Here is a 22,669-nt window from a genome sequence, read left to right on the forward strand (position 1 = left end):
ATTATTTTTATATTAATCATGTTAAAATTACTATTTATATAGACATAATCTACCTATAACAAATGAAATATGCTTAAAATTAATTTTCTTTAATATATTGCATTATATTAAAAATTTTTATATTCAATTTTATTACTACCTTGATTTAAACATTTGATAGTTATATGTGTGTATATATATGTGAATAACCTTTTCATGTAGATATTAAGAATTTAATCAAAAATATAACGATTAACAAATTGACTTACATTGTACAAGTAACTTTACATTTTGTGCGCATTAATGTTTTTTGTAATAATGATTATATTACATATGCACACAAGTATTAATATACATAATGTTCTATTATATATATTCTTGATGCAGTTATATGCCATCAGGTAATCTAATTGAAAAACTATTCAAACGATTGTCAAACTTACATTTTGAAACATACAGTAATGTGCTTGTATGATAAATCATTAGTCTTAAGTGTATATAATTGTTTATATTAGGTTGCAGATTGCTTGTAATTCTTTGTATTCATTAGTTTTTTGCCACACATAGCACAAATAGCCTTCTTGTATGCGCAGGACTGACAATAGTGGGATCCCACTTGATGTACCTTTTGCCTACATATTCTACAAATCTCGAATTTTGTGGTGTATGGATTAAATCGTGCTTTTCCCGCAGATAGAGCCTTGTTCTCTCCTACTTGACGACCTCCACTTTCCACAGTGTTTCTCGCACCTGTCTTCCAAGGATCTGGCGTGATAACCTTACCCAACTTCTTCTCGCACTTTTCGCAAACCATGTCGGGATTGGGTCTTCTTTGCGGTAGAAAATATATCTATTTGAAAATAATTACACATCAAAAAAATAATCGATAAAAGATTTATTATTTTTACATAATTATATCATGTTGTTTACTATACCTTGACTTTCTGTATTATTATTCACTTGCAAATGATCTGTTTATTACTTATATACACATATTGACATAAATTTACAATAATTAATTGTTTCACAGTATTAGAATTCTCTTTAAATCATTGTTTTTTATAGTTATACATAAACAAAAAACTGAAGAATCAAAATGCGATCGAGATCATTCCCGCAACTTCTCACCTAATTTGGCGCGTTCGAAAACTCATCGAAGGAAGGTGTTGTCATTGGATCTAAATTTGCGTTTTAATATATGAATACATATATCATATTTTCAAGTCGAAAGTAAAGATGAAAATCCAAATTTAAAAATTAAATTTTAAATTTATAGTGAAAAACATTTAATTTTTGCAATACCTTTCCCAATAAGTCTATATTTATTTTTTTTTCTTATCCTTAAGATTCAATTTTCTAGTAAATATAATGTTTTTAAATAACTTTATTTTGTATTTATACTATTAAAAAACGAGGTATCATTATTTAAAATAATTTTTCTAATAAATTATTCCCATTAATTATTAAAAATTAAAAATTAATTCTAAACTTCGTGAAAAGGCTTTTATTTCAAGAAATCTTTCTACATATATTTACAAGATGCATTAAATTTTTATTTAAATTAATATATTTATATATCTATATTTACATAATATTTATTTGATACAATCTCTATATAAATTTTTTTAATATCCTTAATATAAAACTAAATTATCATATTCATATTTTTCTAATTTTTTAGTTTATAAATATAGCTCTATTAAATTTTTAGTTTATAAATATAGCACTATTAAAATAAAGAAAATTGAAAACGCTCCCTCAGGGAAAATGGAAATGAATGATTAAGAGCAAATCATTGATAAATCTAGAGTAAAATTATCGTAAACATCCATCAAGTCTTTTATATTATGCTTTTCCAAGCAGATGAATCCTTTTAACAAAGGACAACATTTAAGTGCACAATCCAAGCAATATGACACAGGGTTTTTCCTATGCTCTTGAATAAGCACTATGCTAAACAACTCAATCTACAAAATAAAATTTTTATAAAAATAAATTTCTAATGAAAAAGGAATATAATATATTATATAAGTAAAAATGTTTATATATCTCATAATAAGATAAAGTTTGTGAAATAAAATTATATATTAAGTAAAAAATAATTGTATTAATTTTAAACTTTGTGAAAAGTTTTTTTTATTTCAAAAAATCTTTCTACATATATTTTCAAGCTGCATTAAATTTTTATTTAAATTAATGTATATATGTTATTATAATAATATATGTTATATATTATTTTATATATCTGTATTTACATAGTATTTATTCGATATAATTTCTATATACTTTTTAATATCCTTAATACAAAATTAAATTATCATATTCATATTTTTGTAATTTTTTATTTTATAATATCAAAATAAAAAAAGTTAAAAACGTTAGAAAATAAAATAGCTATAAGATAATATTTAATAATCTGTTTAAATATTGGCATGTTTTTGACGAAAATAACCAATAATCAAAAATTGACGAAATAAAATGCTATGGAGACATATGGTAAAATTTTATATTGTATAATGATCCAAAAAGATAAAAGTACTTCATCAAATTACTTATGTATATCACAAAAAAAAAATATAAAATTTCATATATTAATTTTTTGATTATTTTATTTGCTATTACAATTGCAATGCATTTGCAGTTTCGAGTTTAAAACTGAAATTTCTTAAATTAAAAAAAGGAATTTTTATAACAAATTTTAAGATTATTTTGGGGCACAGAAAAAAATATACATATATATAGAGAAACGAAAATAGAATTCTTTTATAATTTCTATAGAATATATGTTGATTAATATTATTAAAAACATAGTAAAAGAAACGTACCAGACATTTATCGCAATAATGCGCTATCACTTCGTAACCATCATAAGATTCCACTTCCACGCCTTTGTTCTTGACAAACTTCAATAACAAGTAACATTGTTTCAATGTCAGCAGCATGCAGGTTTTAATTAGTCGGTACAGTTGCGGATCTGATATTTGGGTTTTGCGCGCCAAGTTCCATGACAGATTGATCATTGGCACAATCGATTGAAATGAATGCAGCTTATTCCATTCATAACGCTCGAGTGCGAGTTGATATTGTCTTGCCATGAACGGCCCAACATTCCACATAATATTGTTGCATATACTATTAGCCTGTATCCAATATACACAGCCGACATTTAACCATACTATATCGCCTTTTTCTTGAAAAAATTTGTATACTGGAACATTATGCTCATATAATTCATTCAGACTTGGTGGCCACCAGCTGTCGTTCACAAAATCGACGTCGTTATGTTCGCAGAGTGAGTATATTACTCCCCAATATTCGTATGGTACCACAAACCATTCGCAATTGCCTGATCCGACATTGATACTAACTGTGCAAAAGTTGTTATTCTGTTGTTGACCAGTTATTCGACATCCAGGTACCTGAAAACAAATATAAAAGCTAAATTACACTCAATAATATCTTCATACAAAAGATTTCCTACTTTAATTATAAAGTTTTTATTACATCAAAATTTCAACTGTGTACATATATTTATAATACCATTAGATATAATTGTAAAGTGTTTACTCCCAAGATCTTATGGTCTATGTAGCTGAGCATATTGTTTTCTGAATCTACTTGCAAAAAAGATGGCAGCTTCCTTAATTCTTTTAGCTGCAACTTGCATTTTTTCTTCAAATTCAATATATCCACATTAGTATCCAAGTGTATCTTGTTCCTTTTTATATGCAGCATGTTTTCGGATGTCATATGAATTTGTTCGTCCTCATATTCGTTTATGATTTCGCTAGGCATAATAGTTTGATCTTTTTCATGCTCCTTCAAAGTCATATAACTTCGACGATTATAACATTTCCAGACTTTATTGCTGTATGTTTTATCCCAGTTCTCTATACTACTTTGCTGCATCTGTGTGCGCCTTTCGATCTTGAATTTCCGAAATGTTTTGCGTATGTTCTCAGTCCAAAAAAGCTTCATATTAAAACCCACAATTGAGGTCAAGTCATGTATCAAAGCAATTGGATGATTCCAACAGTATGCCTTCACCCATGGCTCGAGTTCCCATGCTTCATTTTCACTAGTTAAAGAGATGGCCGGAATAAACGGATGTAGTTGTTCCTTCTGCAATTGTTGCTTAGGCGGATCCAGAGGTGCCTGACAAACGTTAAATAATGAGTATTCTGGCACGCTATTCAATTCTTTATTCTCGCACGCTTCTATGATGGTTCTGGCATTAGCATCGATATCCAATCCATCCTCCAGATTTTGCCTGTACATAAAGAAGAAAAAAATTGTAACACAAATTAGAATTAAATTTTTCATTACAAAAGACATTATATTAATGAATATTGATAGACAATATATTAATAAATATATTTTAGTGAATCAATATCCTCCACTACTATGCTACACAAATAAATTGTGATTCATCTAATTATTGGCAAATTTGATACTAAATTTGTTTGTAAATAAAATCAAACAGCAAAGTAAAAAGATTCTAACAAATATTTTAAAGAATAAAGAAGATAAACAATAACATTTATATTTATATATTAATACATTTACATTTATATAATAATTAATTCCAAATTTAATACATATTTTTTTATCTTAAAATATAATTTTGAAAGAATATAATTTTATAATAAATTTATATATTTTATGCTATATTTCCAAAACATAACATTTTAAATATAATAAATATAATAAATATATTTATTATAATATTAATATTATTTATTTAAATAAATATTTATAACAAATATTTATATTTAATTTTATTTATATTTAGATTAATCTTTCATTTTTTTTTTTAATTTAATTTAATCTTTCTGATATATGTATATAACATAAAATAAATAAATAATTGATTGTTATTCAAATTAATTATTTATTTATTTATATTCTTCAATATATATATTTGTAAATTTTTAGAAATTTCTTAATAATGCAACTTTCCAAGTAATATATGTTAAAAACTAAAAGTTTGAAAAATGAAATAAAATTATTTTTCATATTTTTATAATTTATGAATGTAGTTTAGAGCAAGTAAATTTTAGTTATTTAGTTATTTACCAGTTTAGTTTAGAGCAAGTAAATGCACCATTATCAGTTGGCAATTCATTTAAAATAAAATTATCATAAATATTTATCAAGGCGTATATGTTTTTTTCTTCTACACAAACGAATCCTTCCAATAAAGGAGAAATTTTAAGCGCACAATCCAAGCAATATGGCACATTTTGATTGTTTTTCGGGAGACTAAATAAAATGCCAAATAATTCGATCTAAAAAAACAAACATTTAAAAAGATAATAGACTAAATAAATGAAATAATGTAAGTAGTTCAGATGCTAAGTAATTCAAGTCCAAAAAATAAAAATTTGAAAAATAAAGCTTTTGTGCGTTTGCTTTTATTATAAGTACACATATGCGATGATGTAACTGTAATGATGCAAGCATATTATATCAGTTGATAGTAGAGGATCATATTTATTATTTTAAATCTACTAATAACTTGAAATCAAGTTTGGGTGCACCTGTACAATTTGGCATATCTGAACTCATACATATAAATAGAAATATTGAAATAGAACATAATTTTTAAAACAAAATTACATATTAAGTACAAAATAATTGCAGCAAAAACTAAATTGTTATAAAATGTTTCATAAAATGTTTCATTTGTTTAAATGTGTTTAAATGTGTATGTATTATATTAGTATAGGTTAGTATTATATTACTGTAATCATTTTTCTCATTTTTCTCATGCTAATATACATATCTAAACAAATTATGAAATATTTTATAATAGTTTAGTTTTTGCTGCAATTATTTTCTACTTAAATACGTGTATATATATATATATATATATATAATTTTTTAAATTTAGAAATCTACATAGCATAAAAGCAGAATTTTTTCGTTCTAATTTCTACAAAATATATATTCAATCAAAGTTGTTGAAAATATAGAAAAGAAATGCACCATGCACTTAACACAATAGGATGTATCACAGTTATAAGCTTCTATTTCAGCACCCTTGTTTTTCACAAATTTCAATGTTAAACAATATTGCCTCAGTGTCAGAAACAAACAATTTTTAATCATTTTGTACAGTTGCATATCTGACATCTTAATTTTGCATGCCAGGTTCCAAGATAAATGCACCATTGGTACGATCGATTGAACTCCTCTTAACTTGTTCCACTCATAACTTTCGATTGCAGCTTGGTATTGTTTAGCAGTAAACGGTCCTACGTTCCACGCAATGTTGTTGCAAAAGCCAATCGCCTGCATCCAATATACGCAGCCAACGTTCACCCATACCAGATCGCCTGGTTTTTGATGGAATTTGTATACCGGAATATTATTTTCATATAATTCATCTAAATTTGGCCACCAACTGCCATTTAAATAATCGATGTTGTGGCATTCACAAAGGGAATATAATGCGCCCCAGTATTCATATGGTACCGCGAACCATTTGCAGTCGTCCGGTCCAATGTTGATATTAACTGAGCAAAAGTTGTTGTTCTCTTGATGACCAGGTGTTCTGCAACCGGGTACCTGTAGACAGTAATAAAATTCATATGTATCTTTCGAAAAATAGAAAAAAACTTGACGGTTTGTTTCATCTTATATAGATATATCATATTTTAATTAAATTTTTTTATATATTAAAATGTCAATATACCGCCATGTAAAATTGAATAGTATTCATTCCCAAAATGTTGTAACCGACGTAGTTGAGCATATTGTCATCTGATTCTACTTGGAATAAGGGTGGCAATTTCTTTAGCTCTTTCAATTGTGATTTCCATTTTCTCATGTTTGATAAATCCACATTGGTGCCGAAACATATTTTCTTCTTTTTGCATTCTATCTTTTGATCCTCTTTCAAGTTTAACTGATCGAAATTCGAATCTTCTTTGTCTTCAATGTCTTGCTTGTTCTGTGTGTTTGTCTCTTTTTTGCTCTTCAGGTATTCTTTATTTTGATAAAGCGCATATTCGCTGATCGACGAATAATCTCGATGACTATAATAGTCCCAAACTTTCTGGTTATATGCTTGATTCCAGTTTTCGTCATTAGTTTGAAGCATTTGCTCACGCACCTCGATGATTCCATCCGGATCTGCCTTGACTATGGTTTTGGTTTGGAAAAGGCTCAAGTTAAAATTGAGAATTTTCGTAAGACCGGTTATCAGAACGATTGGTTGCCCCAGACAAAAATCTCGTACCCACGGATTGAATGCTTCATTTTTATCACTTAGAAGTATGCTCGGCGTGCACGGCCGTAGGTGTTCCTCCAATAATCGTTGATTGGGTTGATTCGGGTTGAACGGTGCTTTTTGACGAGAATTCAATAACGAATGTTGCGGCACTTTATTCAATCCTTTATCCTTACACGCCTTTATTATTGTCTTGGCGTCGACTTCGATGTTCAATTCCTGTTCCGGCGGTCGTCTGTGATGAATAATATATATTAATTAAAATAAGAAACAGTTTTTATTGCAAAATAAAAAATCAATACACTAACAGCCAATCTATGTTGTCCATTATGATGTTACACAAATAAATGACTGATCTGATTATTGGTAAATTTGATACTGAATCTGTTTGAAGATAAAATCAAAGAGCAAGACAAGGTAATAAGAGGGATATATGATGGGTAGAAAGAACACACAGTAAATAATATTTTTCTCTTACTGACTCGAATATGTTTCTATTATTCTGTTTGCAATCTTTGTTATTATAGGTAAGCCATAATCGGTGTGTGTGTGTTTCTTATTTGCTGAATAATATTTTGCTTATCTAATAAAAACATTGTTTCTTATTGCTATGAAATAAATGGTTGAAATGTGTTTTTCCTTTGAATATAACATATTTTAGTCGGATGTTCAAATATCAAAATGTTACTTTTATGTTCATAAGGTTCACTTTCTTGAGAAAATGAAATAAGAATAAAAAAGATTAGTTATATTTTTTATTTTTATTTTTCACGATAAAAAGTAATCATCACAATTTCCAATAATTGAAGCTGAACGAGATAGCACTCTGTATGTTTGAGCTATTATTAAATCTGCAATATTATACAAAATATCGTTACTCTCTAGTGTCATACTAGATAGTCGATTTTAATTTTTAGATAGACAATTTGAAAATAATTTTTCTTTTATGAAAATGTGACTCCAATAGTAATTTTTAATAGTGTAAATAGCAATTGAAAATAAAGATTTTACATAAACCAAAAGTGCAAATAAATAATAAAAAAACTATATTCTTCATTTTAAAATTATATTTTTCTATTTTCAATCTTTGTGATAAAAGATAAATAGCAGCATATTTAATGTTATTTTTGATATTCTATTTACGATTAAAAAGTGAAATATTTTTTCTTTGTAAGAAATAAATTAGAAGATTCTACAGAAAAAGAAATTTTTATATGATGTGATAAGAAATTATAGTATCCAATGAAAAAAAAGAATATCTAATCTTTGCAATGAATAAAAAAATTTTTCTTTTTTAAGAAAATTACGTCAATAATAAATTTAATTTTTTTAATAATAATAAAAATCTCATTCTTTTTAGTTTTATATTTTAAGAAATGAAATATAAGCGTAAAATATAAACTAAATATTTCGAGTAACATGTAATTATTTCTAGAAACTTAGGAAATTATATATTGATATTAAATTGATTTCATACAGTAGAATGTAATACGTTAGCGTAAATAATTATCGTAATTTTTACAACTTACCAGATTCTCCTTGTGTCATTTGAATATACGATGATGAGTTTACGATTATCGTAATACTGCATGCCAAGTTTCTTAATAAATTTCAATGCATGTTAGTTTTATTTATAACAAGCGATTACAAGCTTGTCAAATAATTAATGAATTAAAGTTTCACAACAGTGCTGTTAGGATATTCATCTTGCAAGCAATGTTCACCTGTAGCTAAATAAAATTGTATCATTTTTTTCAAATCTCTTTTCAATCGAGAGACCATCAGCTGCCACGTATCGATGTCGTTACATTAATAATGTATTGCATGCATTCCGTGATATTATAAACCATTACAATTGTTTCATCCAATACTGATGTTAATTAGAAAGCTATTTTTGTGGTCAGTTATTCTCTCTATATCCATTTACCTGAAAACGATAAAATAAACTGAAGCATATACGAGAAATTACTCTTTAAATATACAAGATTTTATACCTTTCTGTACATAATTGCATCATACTCATCCTTCAAATTTTATAGTCCGCGTGATTGAATATATTGTCGTCGATGGAAGAAAAATAGACAGTGAAAAGATCAAAAGTAAAAGGCGGAGGAGCAATTTAAAAAATAGCTCATGTTGCTCAAGCAGCATATTACTCGGGCTGACCCGATAAATATATAATACGTATAGAACATATTTTGTATAAACGTAACGTCATATGCTAGTTAATTGCTAGTTGATAATTATTCGTAGTATTTCGAAAAATAAATGAAGTATAATAAGTACTGGATATCATATGCAAAATCATTTTCTATGAACAATTAGACATAATCTGCGTGACATTAATTCTCGCGATTTACGATTTTGTAAATATATATTATTAAACGAAATATATATTAAATACATATTATTAAACGAAGCAATGGCTATTTATTAAAGCAATTACTTTTGTATGATTTAAACATTTCAAGTACATTTTCAATAGTTGAAACGACGAGAGTAAAAATTATAAATATTATATATATTAATTATAATATATATTAATATAAATTATATATATTACTACGATGATTCTTTAAATACTTGAAATCAAAAAGACAATTTGAAATCAATATTCAAATTGCGAAAATAATTTTGACATCGCGCTTTGAATTTTCCGTTGATTTAAAAGTTAGATTTTATTACTTTTGGATTGAGAAAACAATCAAATAATAATGCACGAATTGCAGGATCAAGCGATTAAAGTAACAAAAAGACATCATATATTACTAAGATATCATTATTATTAAGATATTATTAAGATATCATATATTAGATTATTAATATAATCGATTAGAAATTAAAATCTCGTTATAATTCGTTAAATATTTCGTAGCAATAACGAAATAATTATTACATGTATGTTCAGTATTTTATATATATAATGTAATGTTTTTGATATAATTTGTTTCGTGTGGCGTATGACACATTGTTGTTTACTTCGAGCGCCTTGGTCTTGACTTTGGCCTTGTTGTCATTCGCTGTCATTCGCGTGGCTCGATTCGGTCGGGAAGGCCACAGCTCGAATTGCTCCGTATTACGTTATATTCTTCGGAATGCAAACATTTCTTACGATTATTAGAATTAGCGGTTATTAAATTCCGTTTAATTAATTCTTACGATTCTATACGATATATAAAAGTATCGCGATTTCAGCGATTTTTTAAAATTGTGTCTTCGTGTAAATTGTTTTGTAATAAAATTGAACGCGCTATTAATTATTACAAAGCAATAATATTGCGTGATTATCGTGTTTTGCCAAATTATTAGTGCGCTCGTGAATCGTAATTAATCGTGTTTTCGCGAGTGAGTGCCATGAAACAGCAACGAGGAAAAAACGAGGAAAGAGGAGAAGATCCAGAATGGCATCAAATGACGATATCGCATCAATCATCAAGTAAGTGATTATAAATTTATTTATTTATTACTTGTTATTGATAAAATTAAAATTTATTATCTTTACAAAAATGACTTAGTTTACTAAATAAAATCGCTCTAATAATCTTGAATTTATTACTCGCAAAATGAGTTTAAAAAATAAAAAACGCTATAATGTCCTTATTAAAAATAAATTGTTATAATTAATTAATTTTGACATTAAAATGTCTTCGGATGACATTAAAATGTCTTCGGATGACGATTGCTTTTGAGATACGTGAAGGACTTTATTATTTAAATAGTAATATTAAATTATATTCATTTTTCAGATTACGTATATTTTCTCTTCTATTTTATTTAAGAACAGATACACTAAATAAATTCGACTCATAAACTTTGATAACAATATATTATAAATACAACATTTCAAAGTAAAATTTTATTTTGATAGTTTTATATTTATTTTGATAGAGAGCAAAAATTATTATGACGAATATTAAATGATAAAGTAACAAAATTATGCAATATACAATAAATGAGTTTAAATAACGCACTTCTTTTTGACTAACCTAAAAATCAGCGGGACATCAGGAATTCTACTCACATTTGTCTTCATTTAATAAATTCTATGTACATTTAATATCAAACACAAAAATTTTCACAGCACTTTTTCCAGAACCCAGAATATGACGGATTACAAACATTTTTTAATAATAAATCCGAATAAAAATTACGCGCATTTATCACAAAAATAAAAATATTTATTTGACATCCATAGATATAAAAGTAATAGATTGGCTTCTCTCTAACGAGTGATGGAAGCGTTTGATTGGCCAAAGATTCCTTTGCCCCGATTGGCCAATCAACAATGTTTCCCGCGCATCAAAGCGCCAATCAAATACAACCTGGATGAGGGTCCATCTATACTTTTTATATCTATAGATTTGTCGTCATGGAAACCGATGGATGTTTTCTCGATGAACAATTGCGCGCATATACAGTATTTTTCGCGAAGATTTATTGAAAAAAGTGTTTTATTCTATCATCCGCGTTGCAATATCATGTCGAGAAGTGCTGTGGAAAATGTTGCTTGATATTAAGCATAGATCATTTATTAAACGAAGAGAAATGATCGAGTTCTCGGATGTCTTGTTGATCTTCAGGTACGCCATTCAAATATATACCATATAATATTTCTTTATTTTAATATTTAATATCCGTTGTAATGATTTGTTATTAAAATAAAGTAAAACTTAAATGTTACTCTGAAATGTCATTGCAATAACATGTTATTGTTTAACATATTTTACAATAAATCGAAATGCGCGATTTAAGATTATATATATATATATATATATATATATATATATATATATATATATATATATATTTCATTTTTTTATTATAAAAAATTGTAATAAATCCAATTGTTATATATAATTGTCAGTTTAAGAATATATGTATATTTATTCCCAGCAAACACCAAGTAATATTTATATAACTGTTAGTTGTAATTTTCCATTTAACAATATAACAGTTACATACAGATGTTATGTAACTGTTATATCGTGGAATGGAAAATTACAACTAACAGTTATATAACTGTTACTTGGTATTTGCTGGATTTATTTTTAAATATATATATATATTTATTTATTTAAAATTTAATAAATAATTAATTATAATAAAAATTAATTTATAAATTTATAATAAAATTTATAATAAATTTATAGTAAAAATTAATTAATTAATAAATAATTAATTTATATATATAATTAAGATATTTAAGAATATATATATATATATATATATTTATTTATTTATTTTTGACAAAAAATGAGCTGGAAAGGGAGATTAAAACATTAATTTGCGAAAAATTTACATCAAATTTAAATCTAATATTAAAATCTTATCGACGCTTCTTAATTTTCACACAATTCCGAATTCGAAGAATAATATTTTTATACGGAATAAGATTTTTTTGCATCGTCTATGCATTTCTGACAGAAAGAAAAATACAATCTTATCTTTCCGTTCGATTCGTTTACGAGCAATCTATACTTCTTACACCCCGTGACAGAAATCGAAACGCCGTATCGAGCGCCCTCCTCGCGGACGCGGCGAAAATTTCTCGGCAACCGCGCTGGGTTAGGGGGGCGGGGCGGGGGGAGGGAAGAGGGTAATCCTCACCGAGTGGTGGCGCGACGATGGTTCCGAGAAGATAGGGGTGGCGCGCGGGCGCGAGCGCCATCTGGCTGTTCAGTACCCGGCCACCCTCGGTGCACCCCGTAGTACGACTCGCGCTCGCGGCTTCCGAATTATCGCGGCTAGTTTTGCGGGACCCGAGGATTGGGACACAGTGCACGCCGTGCCTTAATACAGTGACCAGTGCATGCCTTGAACGCGACGCGACAAAAAGGTAATTATCACCAATGACGTTTACCCCTTTTTCTCCCTCTCTCTTTCTCTCTCTCTCTGTCTCTCTCTCTTTCGCTTTCGAGAATGGCTCTCGAGGAACGAACGTAAGGGACGAACGGCGGTGAGACGGCAGCGGAAACGGGGAGGTGGAGCGCGAGCGAGGTGGTGGCCGCCGCGTTTAAGGATTTCTCGAGACGAGACGAGACACGCGAGTCCGCGAATCGATCCGTCCGCCTGCCGCCCCGATGCCACATCGAGTCGAGAAAAGCTACCAGGAGCAACCGAGAACGTACGCGTGCCCCCCGTATCGGAGGCAACCTACCGTCCCCTCTCCCTTCCTTTACCCCTTCGAGATCGTCCGCAACGTAACTCGCCCCTCGGGGGCGATCCTCGACGTTCGCCGATCATTTTCCATCTCTTTCTCGCGGGGATCTTTTGCGGGAGGGGGGATTCTCGAGCGACGCTCGGTCATTGCGTTTGAAAACGTGGGCCGTCTCGTCGACGCTCGGCCCACGTCGAGTCTGTCTCCCGCGCGCGATTGATCGTCGGGATCACCCCCGCGGCGCGGGGCGACGGGGGGACGCGGGGGACGCGCGTCATCGCGCCTTATCGCGTCCGAGAGTCGGGTTCCGCTCGCGTCTCGCGTACGATATTAGTTGCAGGAGTGAGTGCGTGTGGTTTGAACGGTGACGGGGATACGGCATCCGGTGCGTGAGCGTTTATTCGACGTCACACGTATCGCGGATGTATAATATTATATCGTCGGGGATGAACGCCTGCCTGGTGGTTTTCCCGGTGCATGCGCCGTGTCGTCGGGATTCTGTACGAATGCGTCATAGGAGGACGAGCGAGTTTGAATCTCTTCGCGAAATTCGATCGCGTCTTGATTTCGCTCCGGGTCGTGCTCCGGTTTCCGAAATACTGTAGACAAACGTTCAGGATCGGTAATCGGAGAATCTACTTTTTCACGTATCGCGATCGATTAATTAACGCGATTTTTTTTCCCTCTCTCGTTCATAAGCGATACGTCATCCACATCGTGTCATCTACGTCATGTGTATTTTTTTTAGGATAAAAATAATTTTTCCCTAACGGATTCGATCGACGTGGCTCCCACTTGACAGTGTTTTCGTCTGGCAATTAAAGTCGGAGCGAGATTTCATCCGAGTAACAATATCGAAGTTAGGAGACCAGCGAAATGAGTCGAGTGGCAAGTTACTACCTTGCTTGAGTCTTCAGCAAAACGATAAGAGAGAAGGTAAGCGAATAATTTGCTGCTTGGTTTCATCCGCCCCTTTACTTTGCCAAAGTAAATCGAGCGTCATGTCGTGAATACGGGACGTCGAAGAAGCGAATTACTCGTTTATTTCCCCTTGGAGGAGCATGATGAGGAATAAAAAAGATAAGCGAGTAACTGTGTTGCTCGATACGCCTGTCTATCAGCTTCACGTAGCCATTTTTCCCAATTTAATGTCGAATCTTTTTATTACGCAAAGTCAGTAGAAAGGCGGATTAATTCGAATAACACGATACTTTTCTTATCGTAAAGTTAATACGAAAGCCAAGTGGAAGAAACTTGTTTTGCCTCTCCCAGACTTTTTGATTCTCCGGCTGGTTAATCCGATATTATAACTTTGCGGGGGCGTACGAAGCTAATAGAGAAGCAAGTAGCGCGTTACTCGTTTATCTTCTCCTTTATCAAGCAAGATAAGCAAATTACTCGCTGTTTGACTTAGCATCCCCTACCGGGGGTTGTGCGTAAACTCCACGTTACGTTGAATATGCAGAGTCGAGCGGTCGCTCTTTATTCGTTTACCCTTTCTACTAATCCTCCTCAAATGAGATTGACAAAAAGTCGCTAAGCTTGCCTTCCTGTAAGCCCGGATCGAATACTCGAAGCGAACGATACGCAAAGCGTCGAGGGGGAAGCGAATCGAGCAGCCTTTTGCTCGATTTTCTCTCCCTCGGGTAAGACATGCGCTACTCGATTTCCACTGCTAGCTTTCTCTCCGCTTCCGACTTCATCGCGGATACATCCGTTTCTCGACGATGTTTCGCCCGTCGTCCTTCGGGGCAAGTGAACAGAAAAGGATTCGAACATGCATATGTATACAGGGTGTTTCTTAATAAGTGCGAAAAATTTTAGGAGATGATTCTTTGTCGAAAATTTAAGGAAGGTTTCTCATATAAACATATACTTCTACATGGGCATTATTATTTTCTCAAATTTCGAAGTTAAAGGAATGAAATTAGGTGGATATTTTCTACTAGTAAAAAGATTATTTATTAATATTTTTTCAGCCTTTCGTATTATCATAAGGGGATGAAACTAGCAACCTCTATTTAATTTTTTATTAGAACTTTTCAATGAGCCAGAATATGATCTAAAAATATGCATTAAAAAGTTTGATTTATTTAGAAACCTTTTTATTTCTTTTTTTTTTTTTCATAAAATCAGTAGTTTTCAAGAAAAAAATATGTTATCGTGCACGATGCTAAACGGCATGGGTTTCGAATTACGAGAAGTTAAATTTTAAAAGAAAAATAAAATTAGAGTAAATGTTGGAAAAATTGGAACAAAACAAATTATAATAAAAATCTAAAAACCTAAATTTTACCTCTATTTTCGGAAGAGTGTAACTTCACAGGGAGGGATGTAGGAGTATATGTTTATATGAAAAACCCCCTTAATTTTCGACAAAGAATCATCTTCTAAAATTATTTGCACTTATTAAGAAACACCCTATATGCACGCATGCGAGTACACACACACACACACACATACACAAATGACCGATCGATTTTCCGTTCCCGATTCCAAGGCGCCCGCAACATGCAACGATCGGCCAACCGAGTACACTTATACAAACACACACACACACACACACACACACACACATACATGGGAGTTCACGCAAGTTTTTCCGTGTCGTTTCTCATTCATAGACACAGGTCTCGCAAGTCGACGAGCGTCTACGAAGAAGTTTCGCGATGCAAATGTTGGTAACTAGTTGCAAACGATTAGCGAGTCGCGATGTCGGACAACCGGGACATGAAACATGGACATGTAACAGTGTCGTAAAACGCAATAACGACGCCTCGCTTCATCTTCTATCGGATAGTGTTCCAGATAGAAACGACCTGAATCTGCCGAGAGCGATTGTCGAGAGAGGGTGCGATTAATTGGCACAAGCGCGGACTTTGAGTAAGATACACAGGGGATGATTTGTGAGTGAGTTTTCAAAAAGTGTCTTTTTCTTTGATTTCTATAAATCTTCGAAAATTTATCGTTTTTTTCGAGATATCTCATTTTTTTGAATACGCCAATAGAATATTGTATCCTAAAGCAGATGAAATATTTGTCGTATGAATAACACACGATGATAAAACACAGGAATAATGAGAAGAAACTAAAAACTACACAAACTCTGTTTTATTAGAATTGGAAAGTACACTCGCTGTCAGAGAGAATCTTGTTTCAATTCGAATAAAATATCCTCAAGCGTTTTGTCGTGAAAATGTAAATATTAGTCTTAACCGAATTACCAATATTTTATAAAAAAAGCAAGAAAAAGCAAATTAGTACTGTGTTGTACCATAATAAAATACGGTATAATAAAGTAAGGTATGTCGATAGAGATGCATTTGGCAGAAAATTTTGCCAAAAGAAAAACATGCTCTTTTTTTTACAAGAAATATTGATCTGTACTCAATTTACATAAGAGACACTCTCTGTATAAAACATATTTCTTGATTGATCCAAATTTTAAAGTTTGATTCTTTATTAAATTTTCGTCTTGTCGATTGAATGAGATTCCGATCCAATTCAATAAGTTATATCTTTTATTTTCTCAAATAATCGATACGATCCGACTTTCCAAAGAACAGTCATCTTTGAATCTGAATTGAATTACAAATTATGTATGGAGATTATATAAGAAGAAAAAAGCGGATCGAAAATACTCATCATTCCCTCTTTAGGTACGTGTAGTTAATCGGACATGAGGGTTTATGAAGACTGGATTTAATTGCTGTCGACGCGATTGCTTCATCGAGAATGTTATAATCCTTTCCCATCCCTCGCTATCTTTCTCTCTTTCAAATGCACGTAGTTTCTTCAAAATACATACAATCATATATATCGTATCCGCGGTTTGTTAATTATTTTGAGATCAGGCATTCATTTTTAATGAATATAATCGAGTCTTTTTATATTTTTTGCATAATATAAAGAATGCAAATTGAAATAAAGAATCTGAGATTTTATATTATAATTAAATCCACTGTGCTTCGAGGCGGTAATAATGTTATTATTTTGCATGATTGTAAGAATACTTTTACATGAATGAAAAAGTTTTGTCAAACGATCAATTGTCATTCTCGACTTTATTTGTAAATCTTTGAAATTAAATATCTATTCTTATAATTCTTTTAAAATTACTCAATAATTTCTTGAATTATATCGTATGTCTTGTACGAAGCACGTAACATTAACATACATAAGTCTCATTATCTTTCGCGTAGAGCGACCTGAATCTTTAACTATTTAACTACTACGCTGCTTTCTCTTGTTTCATCAGGCTGAATATACACGCGCGGATTTAACACATTAGAGAACAGATTTCGGAGCGAATAAAATTCGCAAATGTTGCGTCTAACGGAGAGTTTTAATTGGAGAACAAAATCCGTCAGTGAGATTAATGAGGATCACTACCGGGGGGGAACAAAATCCTTTTGTACGACATTCCGTTAACGATAAATGATGAAAATACCTCAACTTTTTCGAAGGACTTAATTTTGACGTCAAATTTTCCAACAGGTATACAGCATCGCACGTATATACGTACAATAAAACTGCAGTCGGCTAAACGGCTTACGAAAGGATTCGAGTAAAATATATCGCTACTGGAGAACATTTGAAACTTTGAGAGGGGGAAGAAAAATGCAGCATTTTCACGACCGATCGCTGATTTGAAATATTCGACATTCGTCGGAGTGACTTCCTGTCGATTCTCCTCGACATAGCTGTTTTTTGCGGCGTGTTGCCGACAGCCGCTCATGGAATATCAGGCGTTCGTGAATTTTCGAGTAACTCGAGCAGGGCGAATTATATCCCGACTATATCTATATCGCAAGCGAAGGAGTGCGTTCACCTCTACGAGAGTCGTATACGTCTCTAATCTCGTCCATCTTAACGTCCGCGCGAAAAAAGGCCCCGATCTTAAGGGCGCCTCGAGCGTTCGTTTTATCTCCGCGGAGCGATTCGTATTTCAGAAGCAGTAAAATAAATGATCACCTCGAGCTGTCCCTTACTGTCGTCCTCCCCTCGGGTTTTAACCGCTCGTGAATTCTTTCCATTAATTCTTCACCGTGAGTAAAGGGAAACTCTCATAGAAGACACGGGACAGCGGTAAGAGAGACGTCTCGTGTCGTCGATTTTTCCTCTCGCGCGATAGCGTTTCACCTGAAATAGCTTCACGAAAAATGTTATTGCACGTTCGATGCATTTACTCGGGTATCCGTTCTGTATCATTGCGATCTTATCGTATCGATATTGGAAAAAGGGACGATGTCATTTGCCGTTTGTATTATCGAAATGCGCAAACTTTAGCCATTACGATTATCTGACTTTCAAACGCTTCACCTTTGAAAAGTACTAGATTCTCGGTATTACAATATGTCCTTTGTAAGGAAGAGATCTACACCGACAAAAACGGAGCAGCTTGCACGGACAAAAATAGAAATCGTATAAATACAATAGACAATTTTTTATTATATTCGCACTGAGAAAAATCGTTTGATTGTGCCAACAAGATAATATATGATAGAAGGTATTTTGATTACCAAGTAGAATATCTAGTTATTAGGATAGCGATTTTTTATAATTCGATTTTTTATAACTAGAACATTTAATAGACTAGGATTTGATTAGTATTTTCTAATTGGATTTATAAAACTTCTTGTTATGTTAACTAAATGTAAACACAGATGCCATTTTTTTAAATTTAATATTATTATCAAGAAAATTGGTAAATTTAACAGGAAGAAATTACTCATCTGGTAATTCCTAAAGGAATTCTGAGTCATTCATTTTCCAATATACTGGTTGAATCTACCAGATTTCTGATTAATCAACCAGATTTTTTCTCAGTACGCGAAATATGCATATACTGTATAAGAGCTCCAGCAAGAAAATTGGTAAATTTAACAGGAAGAAATTACTCATCTAGTAATTCCTAAAGGAATTCTGATTCATCCATTTTCCAATATACTGGTTGAATCTACCAGATTTCTGATTAATGCAGATTTTTTCTCAGTACGCGAAATGTGCATATACTGTATAAGAGCTCTAGAAAGAAGAAGAGGCAAGTTATCGTAAAAATTTCGCATTCCTAGTTTGACCCCGACCTGGTTCGGAATGGCGGACAAGTATCGCGGGAGACTCTCTGCATCTAGTTTGCATCGGCTTTGCATTTTTCCGCGGAAAAACATCGTTAGAAGCGTGTCGCGCTAAAAGATAGACTGAGATAGATAGATAGATAGGCAGGTTGATAGATAAAAGATAGAGAGAGAGGGAGGAAAGAGAGAGAAAGAGAGAGGGAGAAGGGAGAGAGGGAAAAGGAGAGAAAAAGGGAGGAAAGAGAGAGAGAGAGAGATTGAGCTTCACTTTGTATGTTACCGCTAAAAATACGCAATGGTAGATAGGACAGGGCCGTTGGGGATGGAGCTGGGGTGGCGTCGCTGTATCGCGCCACTAAAGCGGATGCTGCATGCATCGGGCATTGTCAATAACGTCGACAAGATGCGACGGACTAACAATACACGTTACGATGCGCTAAAAACGGTCACGAGAGACGTTTAATCCGCTGCTTCTCTCGATTCGGACATCGCGTACAGATGCAAAGTGCGTATAATAAGAAAAATTAACACGCGGAAAAATGAGGATATCGGCAAATAGTATCCCCTTGGATTCTCGCAGATTCTCTCGCGCAAAAATCTGTGAGAGATAAAAATCTGCAAATGAAAATATTAAAAGATAAAATTAAAAAAGATGTTTTTTTTTTTAATATATGCACAGAGGGAGATTTTTTTTTTTCTATTTCCCGAGATTCCTCTTTTATATCCATATTTTATATGTCACTTGGGATTTTGAGTACCCTTTCTCTCTCTCTTTCAATTTTTATGCGAACAGTGGTTTATAGTAATTTATAGCACCGTTTTATAATCTGCTATTATATTTTTTTTACCTTATGTCGGGCTCCGGCGCCGTTTCGAAGGTTATAACACGAAAAATCACAATTTCACGGAAAAATATGCTCGACAGAATTAATACCGCGACGTCGTTTAATATCTTACCCTTTGTTTCAACGAGTTTATTCGCATGCTTCTCCGCTCGTTGGATATAAATAATCGCGTGTTTTTACTGTGTGTAAAGATTATATTCGTACAAATAAAGCAGTTACATTTAAAAGCTAGCTACATTTTCGATAAACTCAATTCTTGATGCTACAAAAATACGAGAAATAACATATCGTTATGTATGAAAATATTAAAAGATAAAATTAAAAAAGACTTTTTTTTTTAATACATTTAATACATTTTTTTAATACAGAGGGAGATTTTTTTTTCTATTTCCCGAGATTCCTCTTTTATCACCATATTTTATATGTCACTTGGGATTTTGAGTACCCTTTCTCTCTCTTTCAATTTTTACAACATATCGTCGTATGTTTCTATCGTCAATATAAGAGATTATTTTACGTGTTTGTTCCAATACATCGTTCTCTTTTTGATAAGTTTTTATAATTTAAAGACTATATAGATAAAAAATGTATATATAAAGAATATATAGATAAAATATAAAGAAAGGAACACACGTACAAAATTTAAGACATTTTCTAACAAAAACTAGAATTAAGAATTCAAACCGTTTGGACAAAAACCATGGTGTTTCTCTCCAGTTTCGTCGACTGTATATTATCCGAATAAAAAGAATACGAACGGCCAAGTGATTAAAATCCTTCGGCTTTTTATTTCGATGCTCTCGAGGTGTTTCCGCTCGCTGAAGCGTAAACGCAATATGAGAATAGGGCTAGGGGGATGTCTCGTCGTATTCTCCCCACGATTCGTAGATGTGAATCATCAGCCTCGTATCGATGTTCGATATGGCCAGGGACGTGTTAACGTATTAACTCACACGCGGCCATAATCGAGGGTGGGACATGGGAAAGGGGAGAATTTTAGCGCTGAGATAATAGACATTAATAATTGTAATGTAGTAGGTTCGAGTTTTGTTGGAATTTATAATTGGCTGATTGTCTGCGTCAATACCGAATTTGCGAATGCGACATTTGTGTAAATGAATAAAATCGATTGCAGTCAAATAATTTCACCACTCTCTCTTTCTCTCTCTCTCTCTTTCTCTCTTTTTGCCTTCATATGTACATTTTAATTTTGTACAAGATTTCTATTAAAGCCAATTATTAGTTTTATGGGAAATTTCAATATATCCTGAATTACGCAAAATTTAACAGACATTTGTATTAACGCAAATCGCGTGAATATTGAATTGCTATATTTTGAATATAAATATATATCATTAAGTACAGATCACAACAACACACACACACACACAACACACATCAGTCATTATATAATAATTGACTTTAGTAAGATGATAATGGAATCGAATGGGAGATAATTGACGTTGCATGTAAAAAATGATTATTGAAAATATTTGATTTGAATTTATCGTGTCTCCAGAAGATTGCAAAAAATCTTTCGATACGGCAATAATCTAATTTCGCTTCTGGATAGAATCCAATTTCAAATGGTTATATTCTCGTAACGAGAGGAAAATGGGGGGAAAAAAGGCGCCGCCGTAAAGTCACCGTATCAATATGTGCGATAATTAAGTGGCAAGAAGTTGGTTCGTTTGATCGTCAACGTGTCGACGCGAAGCTCGACCTGAAATCCAGCGCGAAATTCGGGCGCTAAAAATAGGAGAGCGTTTATCCGTCCATTGAGATTCCGGATCGATCGATTGGCGCATCGTGGCGTGTAACGTCGACGACGAGTAACCGACATTTACATGGTTTGAATTTAGTTTTTCCAAAGAGACCGCCGGTTGTATCGATCTGTTGACCGTTGACGATGGCGGCGAGCCGAATGACAAACGAGAAACTCAAGGAGAGTGTATAACTACCACAACGCTATTACAAGTCGTGCGTTACGAGTGTGTAAAGTATCGGGTTGTCTTTTAAATCTGGAAACTTTGTTCCGCGCGTGTTTCCCACTTAAAGAGAAACTGAACTGATATTTGCAAATCGCAGAAAATTATGAAAATGATAGCTTTTTTTAGTAGAAAAATTGGCAAAGTAATTTAAGTGTTCTAATTAATATAAAAAATATATAAATTATTATCTATATAATATAAAAGATATATAAATTAAAATTTATTATAAAAATACATGTATTAAAATTTATTATAAATATATGATAATTAAATTATTCTTATATCTTCATAAATTAAAGTTTTTATTTTCGTGAATTTTTGAGTCGTACAATCAAAATTGTGCAGTCATTATAAAAATAGTGACTGCGTCACGATATTTAATTAGT

At 32.0% G+C, this 22,669-nt stretch overlaps 3 protein-coding genes across 21 annotated transcripts in view; 1 reads left to right on the plus strand and 2 right to left on the minus strand.

The window, feature by feature from the left end:
* Positions 1-190: 190 nt before the first annotated feature.
* Positions 191-1,127, minus strand: LOC105257002 (cysteine-rich PDZ-binding protein). Its single transcript, XM_011267337.3, has 2 exons — positions 915-1,127; positions 191-829 (listed from the first exon to the last, which is right to left on the minus strand). The coding sequence occupies exon 2, from the start codon at positions 791-793 to the stop codon at positions 491-493; it is 303 nt and encodes a 100-aa protein (XP_011265639.1). The 5' UTR covers positions 794-829; positions 915-1,127; the 3' UTR covers positions 191-490.
* Positions 1,128-1,706: 579 nt separating this feature from the next.
* On the minus strand, positions 1,707-7,758 carry LOC112638046 (lysine-specific demethylase 6A-like). Of its 2 annotated transcripts, none has more exons than XM_025409041.1 (7): positions 7,522-7,758; positions 6,677-7,448; positions 5,968-6,549; positions 5,056-5,267; positions 3,520-4,249; positions 2,805-3,398; positions 1,707-1,946 (listed from the first exon to the last, which is right to left on the minus strand). In XM_025409041.1, exons 1-7 carry the CDS (start codon positions 7,539-7,541, stop codon positions 1,761-1,763), a joined length of 3,096 nt encoding a protein of 1,031 aa, XP_025264826.1. In that variant the 5' UTR covers positions 7,542-7,758; the 3' UTR covers positions 1,707-1,760. The 2 variants fall into 2 exon arrangements, with proteins under 2 accessions (XP_025264826.1, XP_025264827.1); XM_025409042.1 differs by lacking the exon at positions 7,522-7,758 and having other exon boundaries at positions 6,677-7,125; positions 7,223-7,306.
* Positions 7,759-10,460: 2,702 nt separating this feature from the next.
* LOC105257000 overlaps positions 10,461-22,669 on the plus strand; it is a 42,632-nt gene continuing 30,423 nt past the window's right edge. For 6 of the 18 annotated variants that reach the window (XM_025408904.1, XM_025408911.1, XM_025408910.1 and 3 more), the window contains exon 1: positions 12,893-13,049. The gene's annotated coding sequence lies outside the window, so the exon portion shown is untranslated. Of the gene's footprint in view, positions 10,650-12,888; positions 13,050-14,118; positions 14,307-22,669 lie in introns of those variants that run through there. The other 12 variants (XM_025408917.1, XM_025408916.1, XM_025408918.1 and 9 more) reach the window with 5 other exon arrangements.

The sequence above is a fragment of the Camponotus floridanus genome, unplaced genomic scaffold (genome assembly GCF_003227725.1).
Source record: "Camponotus floridanus strain SB8 unplaced genomic scaffold, Cflo_v7.5 scaffold24, whole genome shotgun sequence".
In the NCBI taxonomy this organism is placed as follows: Eukaryota; Metazoa; Arthropoda; class Insecta; order Hymenoptera; family Formicidae; genus Camponotus; species Camponotus floridanus.